The 8,458-nt window shown below is 49.7% G+C and overlaps 2 protein-coding genes across 3 annotated transcripts in view; one reads left to right on the forward strand and one right to left on the reverse strand.

The window, feature by feature from the left end:
* The window catches only part of LOC118382110 (AT-rich interactive domain-containing protein 4B-like), a 269,423-nt gene extending 268,063 nt beyond the window's left edge, over positions 1-1,360 (forward strand). For both annotated transcript variants that reach the window (XM_052477445.1, XM_052477444.1), the window contains exon 22: positions 867-1,360. In XM_052477445.1, the coding sequence (XP_052333405.1) occupies positions 867-1,015 (149 nt within the window). In that variant the 3' untranslated portion in view covers positions 1,016-1,360. The remainder of the gene's footprint in view (positions 1-866) is intronic.
* Positions 1,159-2,768, reverse strand: LOC127911254 (loricrin-like). The gene is made up of 4 exons (XM_052477419.1): positions 2,744-2,768; positions 2,420-2,594; positions 1,918-2,059; positions 1,159-1,875 (listed from the first exon to the last, which is right to left on the reverse strand). Exons 1-4 carry the CDS (start codon positions 2,766-2,768, stop codon positions 1,159-1,161), a joined length of 1,059 nt encoding a protein of 352 aa, XP_052333379.1.
* Between the last annotated feature and the right edge of the window lie 5,690 nt (positions 2,769-8,458).

Consider the following 8,458-nt stretch of genomic DNA (forward strand, 5'->3'; position numbering starts at 1 on the left):
ATGTTGTTTCTGCATCATCTGACCACCATGTTGTTTCTGACCACCATGTTGTTTCTGCATCATCTGACCACCATGTTGTTTCTGCATCATCTGACCACCATGTTGTTTCTCCTCCATCTGACCACCATGTTGTTTCTCCTCCATCTGACCACCATGTTGTTTCTGACCACCATGTTGTTTCTACTCCATCTGACCACCATGTTGTTTCTGACCACCATGTTGTTTCTGCATCATCTGATCACCATGTTGTTTCTGACCACCATGTTGTTTCTCCTCCATCTGACCACCATGTTGTTTCTGACCACCATGTTGTTTCTACTCCATCTGACCACCATGTTGTTTCTGACCACCATGTTGTGTCTGACCACCATGTTGTTTCTGCATCATCTGACCACCATGTTGTTTCTGACCACCATGTTGTTTCTGACCACCATGTTGTTTCTCCTCCATCTGACCACCATGTTGTTTCTGACCACCATGTTGTTTCTCCTCCATCTGACCACCATGTTGTTTCTGACCACCATGTTGTTTCTCCTCCATCTGACCACCATGTTGTTTCTCCTCCATCTGACCACCATGTTGTTTCTGACCACCATGTTGTTTCTCCTCCATCTGACCACCATGTTGTTTCTGACCACCATGTTGTTTCTCCTCCATCTGACCACCATGTTGTTTCTGACCACCATGTTGTTTCTGCTCCATCTGACCACCATGTTGTTTCTGACCACCATGTTGTTTCTGACCACCATGTTGTTTCTGACCACCATGTTGTTTCTGACCACCATGTTGTTTCTGACCACCATGTTGTTTCTGACCACCATGTTGTTTCTGCTCCATCTGACCACCATGTTGTTTTTTCTCCCCAGGTACAGTGGCTGCATCTTCCTACTCCTCCTCTTCCTCGTCCCCGTCCTCCAGCTCTCTAACAGCAGCGGTGATGTTGACACTAGTCGACACTCCTGTGTCGTCCTCTTCCTGCTCTCAGAACTCTGTGGTGTCTGTAGAGTGTAGGTGACAGGACACCCCTCACCCTCCCAACCTTCTGAGGCCCAGGACACAGCACTGAGCACCTAACCAGCACCACCCTGGTCCAACACCCAGGCCCCGTCAGCATCCACCCAAGACACACAACGTTTCCCCAGGCCCCATAACCTCCAACTATACCCTATATTCACCCTGACCCAACAGAACAGCCCCCAACCAGGCACCATCACCCTCATCTCCACCACTCCCAAGCCCAAATGACAACCCACCCAGGCCCCTCCACACCAACACCCCTCCAACAGAACGGACAACCCACCCAGGCCCCTCCACACCAACAGAACTGACAACCCACCCAGGCCCCTCCACACCAACAGAACTGACAACCCACCCAGGCCCCTCCACACCAACAGAACTGACAACCCACCCAGGCCCCTCCACACCAACACCCCTCCAACAGAACTGACAACCCACCCAGGCCCCTCCACACCAACACCCCTCCAACAGAACGGACAACCCACCCAGGCCTCCACACCAACAGAACTGACAACCCACCCAGGCCCCTCCACACCAACAGAACTGACAACCCACCCAGGCCCCTCCACACCAACAGAACTGACAACCCACCCAGGCCCCTCCACACCAACAGAACGGACAACCCACCCAGGCCCTCCACACCAACAGAACTGACAACCCACCCAGGCCCTCCACACCAACAGAACTGACAACCCACCCAGGCCCCTCCACACCAACACCCCTCCAACAGAACTGACAACCCCCAGGCCCCTCCACACCAACACCCCTCCAACAGAACTGACAACCCACCCAGGCCCCTCCACACCAACACCCCTCCAACAGTACTGACAACCCACCCAGGCCCCTCCACACCAACACCTCCAACAGAACTGACAACCCCCAGGCCCCTCCCACCAACACCCCTCCAACAGAACGGACAACCCACCCAGGCCCCTCCACACCAACACCCCTCCAACAGAACGGACAACCCACCCAGGCCCCTCCACACCAACACCCCTCCAACAGAACTGACAACCCACCCAGGCCCCTCCACACCAACACCCTCCAACAGAACTGACAACCCACCCAGGCCCCTCCCACCAACACCCTCCAACAGAACGGACAACCCACCCAGGCCCCTCCACACCAACACCCTCCAACAGAACTGACAACCCACCCAGGCCCCTCCACACCAACAGAACTGACAACCCACCCAGGCCCCTCCACACCAACAGAACTGACAACCCACCCAGGCCCTCCCACCAACACCCCTCCAACAGAACTGACAACCCACCCAGGCCCCTCACACCAACAGAACTGACAACCCACCCAGGCCCCTCCACACCAACAGAACTGACAACCCACCCAGGCCCCTCCACACCAACAGAACGGACAACCCACCCAGGCCCCTCCACACCAACACCCTCCAACAGAACTGACAACCCACCCAGGCCCCTCCACACCAACAGAACTGACAACCCACCCAGGCCCCTCCACACCAACACCCTCCAACAGAACTGACAACCCACCCAGGCCCCTCCACACCAACAGAACTGACAACCCACCCAGGCCCCTCCACACCAACTTCCACACTGTAACTACAGCAGGGACCAGAGACGACAGAGAAACAAACAAGACGAAAAGCACAATTTTATGTCCACAGCTGTTTCTTTGGCTTGCTAATTGCACTCAAGTGCACTCTTATGATGATTGGGTGGAAGAATACAATGACAACAAAACGACAAACGTGTTTTCCTTAAATTGATAGACATTTATAAGAGTTGTTTTCTAAAAGCTATAATTATATTATGTCTGATGTGGTTATTTAATATGGGTTAAGGATGTTGTGTACTATGTAGTCAATGCCATCTTCTGTTGTAGCCTGCCGCTGGGCGGCAGCATAACCTAGTGGTTAGAGCGTTGGACTAGTAACCGGAAGGTTGCGAGTTCAAACCCCGAGCTGGTACAAATCTGTCGTTCTGCTCCTGAACAGGCAGTTAACCCACTGTTCCTAGGCCGTCATTGAAAATTAGAATTTGTTCTTAACTGACTTGCCTGGTTAAATAAAGGTTAAAAAAAAAATATATATATATATATATAGAATGTCAATGCCACATTGGCATGTGGTGTGTACTCAAAGTAACCTTGCCACTTGTTTTCTCTGTCCCCTCTCTGTCCCCCTCCTCTGTCCCCCTCCTCTCTCTGTCCCCCTCCCCTCTGTCCCCCTCCTCTCTCTGTCCCCCTCCTCTCTGTCCCCCTCCCCTCTGTCCCCCTCCTCTCTGTCCCCCTCCGCTCTCTGTCCCCCTCCGCTCTCTGTCCCCCTCCTCTCACTCTCTTGATCCCGAAGATTTATAGCATTAGACTGTAGGTCAGAGTATGAATGAGAGACAGGTTATGTACATGACAGATATGTGTGTTTATCTAAACATAGTGATTGTAGAGGTCGATGTGGAGAAGCAGTGTTCTCCCAGGGTTTTTTTTTTTTAACAAGGTGGTGCTGAGCAGAAAGGGGGCAGCTGTAACACCTGTAACTTTCATTTCCTGCAATCTAGAGCTACAAAATTGCCTTAAATTATAAGTGCAAAATATTTATACAGGACCTTCAGAAAGTATCACACCCCTTGACTTATTCCACATTTTGTTCTCAAGGCCTTTTCAAAATGGTTTCAACAGATTATTGTTGTCACACATATATATACACACAATACCCCATAATGACAAAGTGAAAGTGTGGTTTCAGATTTTTAATCAAATGTATTGAAAATAAAATACAGAAACATCCCATTTACATAAGTATGTCAATACATGTTAGAATCACCTTTCACAGTGATAAGAGCTGTAAGTCTTTCGGGTAAGTCTCTAAGAGCTGTGAGTCTTTCTGGGTAGGTCTCTAAGAGTGATAACAGCTGTAAGTCTTTCCGGGTAAGTCTCTAAGAGTGATTACAGCTGTGAGTTTGGGAATGGTGAAATCCCTGAGTGGTTTCCTTCCTCTCCGGCAACTGAGTTAGGAATGACGCCTGCATCATTGTAGTGACTGGGTGTATTGATACACCATCCAAAGTATAATTAATAACTTCACCCTGCTCAAAGGGATATTCAATGTCTGCTGTTTATTTTACCCGTCTACCAATAGGTGCCCTTCTTTGAGAGGCAATGGAAAAAACTTTTGTGTTTGATTCTGTGTTTGAAATTCACAGCTCGACTGTGGGATCTTACTGATAATTTTAGAGATGTATAGAGATGATGATATAGAGATTTATTTATTCAAAAATAATGTTAAACAACATTTTTACTCCTGAACGTATTTAGGCTGGACATGACAAAGGGTTGAATATTAACTCAAGACATTTCAGCTTTTCAAAGTGTGTAGGCCAGTTAAATCCATTTTAAATTCCGGCTGAAAGACAATGTCAAGGGGTGGAATAGTTTCTGAAGGCACTTTTTATTGATATTTTTGTTCATATGGACACAGCCAGTCCACAAGGTGGAGCAGCCCCCCTCTTCATAGTGACACAGCCAGTCCACAGGGTGGAGCAGCACCCCTCTTCATAGTGACACAGCCAGTCCACCGGGTGGAGCAGCCCCCTCTTCATAGTGACACAGCCAGTCCACAGGGTGGAGCAGCACCCTCTTCATAGTGACACAGCCAGTCCACCGGTGGAGCAGCCCCCCTCTTCATAGTGACACAGCCAGTCCACAGGGTGGAGCAGCCCCCCTCTTCATAGTGACACAGCCAGTCCACAGGGTGGAGCAGCCCCCTCTTCATAGTGACACAGCCAGTCCACCAAGGTGAGCAGCCCCCGTCTTCATAGTGACACAGCCAGTCCACAGGGTGGAGCAGCCCCCTCTTCATAGTGACACAGCCAGTCCACAAGGTGGAGCAGCCCCCGTCTTCATAGTGACAGCCAGTCCACAAGGGTGGAGCAATCCCCTCTTCACCCTCTCACCCCAGCCAGTCCACAACAGATAATCATGTTGTAATCTCCTCTTCACCCTCTCACCCCTACCACCAACAGATAATCATGTTGTAATCTCCTCTTCATCCTCTCACCCCTACCACCAACAGATAATCATGTTGTAATCTCCTCTTCACCTCTCACCCCTACCACCAACAGATAATCATGTTGTAATCTCCTCTTCACCCTCTCACCCCTACCACCAACAGATAATCATGTTGTAATCTCCTCTTCACCCTCTCACCCCTACCACCAACAGATAATCATGTTGTAATCTCTCTTCACCCTCTCACCCCTACCACCAACAGATAATCATGTTGTAATCTCCCTCTTCACCCTCTCACCCCTACCACCAACAGATAATCATGTTGTTTTAAACATCTAAATGATCCACCCTTTTTTTCTTTCATTTTTTTGCCTAAAATAACAAACCCAAAACTAACTGCCTGTAGCTCAGGACCTGCATTAAGGATATGCTTATTCTTGGTACCATTTGAAAGGAAACACTCTGAAGTGTGTGAATGTGAAGGGAATGTAGGAGAATATAACACAATAGATCTGGTAGAAGATAATACATAGAAAAACTAACCATTCTTTTTGTATTTTTTTATACCATCTTTGAAATGCAAGAGAAAGGTCATAATGTATTATTCCAGCCCAGGTGCCAATTTAGATATTTGCCACTAGATGGGAGCAGTGTATGTGCAAAGTTTTAGACTGATCCAATGAACCATTGAATTTCTGTTCAAAATGTTGTATCGAGGCCTCCCAGGTAGTGCAGTGGTCTAGGGCTGTGTTCGCGCCAGGCTCTGTCTTAGCCGGCCGCGGCCGGGAGGTCCGTGGGCGACGCACAATTGGCCTAGCGTCGTCCGGGTTAGGGACAAGGGAATCCTTGTCTCATCGCCACCAGCGACTCCTGTGGCGGGCCGGGCGCAGTGCATCGCTAACCAAGGTCGCCAGGTGTACGGTGTTTCCTCCGACACATTGGTGCGGCTGGCTTCCGGGTTGATGCACGCTGTGTTAAGAAGCAGTGCGGCTTGGTTGGGTTGTGTTTCGGAGGACGATGGCTCTTGACCTCCATCTCTCCCACGCCCGTACGGGAGTTGTAGCAATGAGACAAGATAGTAACTACTAACAGTTGGATACCACGAAATTGGGGGAGAAAAAGGGGTAAAATATTACAGATCAAATGTGATTAATTTGTTTATGAACAACTTTTCATATTCAAAACTGTGCACTCTCCTCAAACAATAGCATGGTATTATTTGACTGAAATAGCTACTGAAAATTGACAGTGCAGTTTGATTAACAAGAATTTAAGCTTTCTGCCAATATCAGATATGTCTATGTCCTGGGCAATGTTCTTGTTACTAACAACCTCGTGCTAATCGCATTAGCCTACGTTAGCTCAACCGTCTCGTAGAAGGGACACCGATCCCGAAGAAGTTTTAATCTATTCTTCTATACCCCCTACCACCAACAAATAATCATGTTCTGGTTCTGTTCTCGACTCTGGCCAGGGTAATAGTGACAACCATGTATGTGTATACAATCATTATTTCAGACTCCAGTGTTTATTCCCTTAGGTTGCATTTGAAAAAGGCTCCCTATCCCTGGTCAAAGGCTCCTATCCCCTGGTCAAAGGCTCCCTATCCCTGGTCAAAAGGCTCCCCTATCCCCTGGTCAAAGGCTCCTATCCCCTGGTCAAAAGGCTCCTATCCCCTGGTCAAAAAGGCTCCCTATCCCCTGGTCAAAAGGGATATATCCCCTGGTCAAAAGGCTCCCTATCCCCTGGTCAAAAGGCTCCTATCCCCTGGTCAAAAGGCTCCTATCCCCTGGTCAAAAGGCTCCTATCCCCCTGGTCAAAGGTTCCCTATCCCCTGGTCAAAAGGCCCCTATCCCCTGGTCAAAAGGCTCCCTATCCCCTGGTCAAAAGGCTCCCTATCCCCTGGTCAAAAGGCTCCCTATCCCCTGGTCAAAAGGGACCCTATCCTGGTCAAAAGGCTCCCTATCCCCTGGTCAAAAGGCTCCCTATCCCCTGGTCAAAAGGACCCTATCACCTGGTCAAAAGGCTCCCCTATCCCCTGGTCAAAAGGCTCCCTATCCCCTGGTCAAAAGGCTATATCCCCTGGTCAAAGGACCCTATCCCCTGGTCAAAGGGCTCCCTATCCCCTGGTCAAAAGGCTCCCTATCCCTGGTCAAAAGGCTCTATCCCCTGGTCAAAGGCTCCCTATCACCTGGTCAAAAGGCCCCTATCCCCTGGTCAAAAGGACCCTATCCCTGGTCAAAAGGCTCCCTATCCCCTGGTCAAAAGGTTCCCTATCCCCTGGTCAAAGGCTCCTATCCCCTGGTCAAAAGGGACCCTATCCCCTGGTCAAAAGGCTCCCTATCCCCTGGTCAAAAGGCTCCCTATCCCCTGGTCAAAAGGCTCCCTATCCCTGGTCAAAGGGACCCTATCCCTGGTCAAAAGGGACCCTATCCCCTGGTCAAAAGGCTCCCTATCCCCTGGTCAAAGGCTCCCTGTCCCTGGTCAAAGGACCCTATCCATTGGTCAAAATATCCCCTGATATAACTCTATCCCCTGGTATAAGGTTCCCTATCCCTGGTCATAACCCTCCCTATCCCCTGGTCAAAAGGCTCCCAGTATCCCCTGGTCATAACCCTATCCCCTGGTGGTATATCCCCTGGTCAAAGGGACCTATCCCCTGGTCAAAAGGCTCCCTATCCCCTGGTCAAAAGGGACCCTGTAGTATCCCCTGGTCAAAAGGGACCTATCCCCTGGTCAAAAGGCTCCTATCCCTGGTCAAAAGGCTCCCTATCCCCTGGTCAAAAGATCCCTGGTCAAAAGGATTATCCCCTGGTCAAGGGCTGTATCCCCTGGTCAAAAGGCTCCCTATCCCTGGTCAAAGGTTTTATCCCTGGTCATAAAGGCTCCTATCCCCTGGTCAAAAGGCTCCCTATCCCCTGGTCAAAAGGCCCCTTATCCCCTGGAATAGGCTCTATCCCTGGTCATAAAGGGACCCTATCCCCTGGTAAAGGCTCCCTATCCCCTGGTCAAAAGGCTCCCTGTCCCCTGGTCAAGGGACCCTATCCCCTGGTCAAGGCTGTATCCCTGGTCAAAAGGCCCTTTATCCCTGGTCAAAAGGCTCCTATCCCTGGTCAAAAGGGACCCTATCCCCTGGTCAAAGGGCTCCTATCCCCTGGTCAATGGATCCCCTGGTCAAAAGTAGTGCACTATCAAAGGAGCTGGTTGCCATTTGTATAATACCCTGATATAACCCTCCTGGTATCAATACCCCTGATATAACCTCCTGTAGTATATGATAGACCCTCCTGTATTATGCCCTGATAGAACCCTCCTGTAGTATATTATGCTCCTGTGGTATACCCCGATATAACCCTCCTGTAGTATGCCCTGATAGAGACCCTCCTGTGGTATGCCCTGATAGAACCCTCCTGTGGTATACCTGATAGAACCTCCTGTAGTATGCCCTGATATAATACGG

Source organism: Oncorhynchus keta, chromosome 24 (genome assembly GCF_023373465.1).
Source record: "Oncorhynchus keta strain PuntledgeMale-10-30-2019 chromosome 24, Oket_V2, whole genome shotgun sequence".
NCBI classification, from domain to species: domain Eukaryota; kingdom Metazoa; phylum Chordata; class Actinopteri; order Salmoniformes; family Salmonidae; genus Oncorhynchus; species Oncorhynchus keta.

Bases quoted from the DNA above. Each gene is read 5' to 3' on its own strand.
- LOC127911254 (XM_052477419.1), bottom strand. From the start codon at position 2,768: ATGTCTATCAATTTAAGGAAAACAC. The intron at 2,595-2,743 runs GTTTGTCGTTTT...TCCCTGCTGTAG, and splicing joins TATCAATTTAAGGAAAACAC to TTACAGTGTGGAAGTTGGTG. The intron at 2,060-2,419 runs GTGTTGGTGTGG...GTTCTGTTGGAG, and splicing joins GTTGTCAGTTCTGTTGGAGG to GGTGTTGGTGTGGAGGGGCC.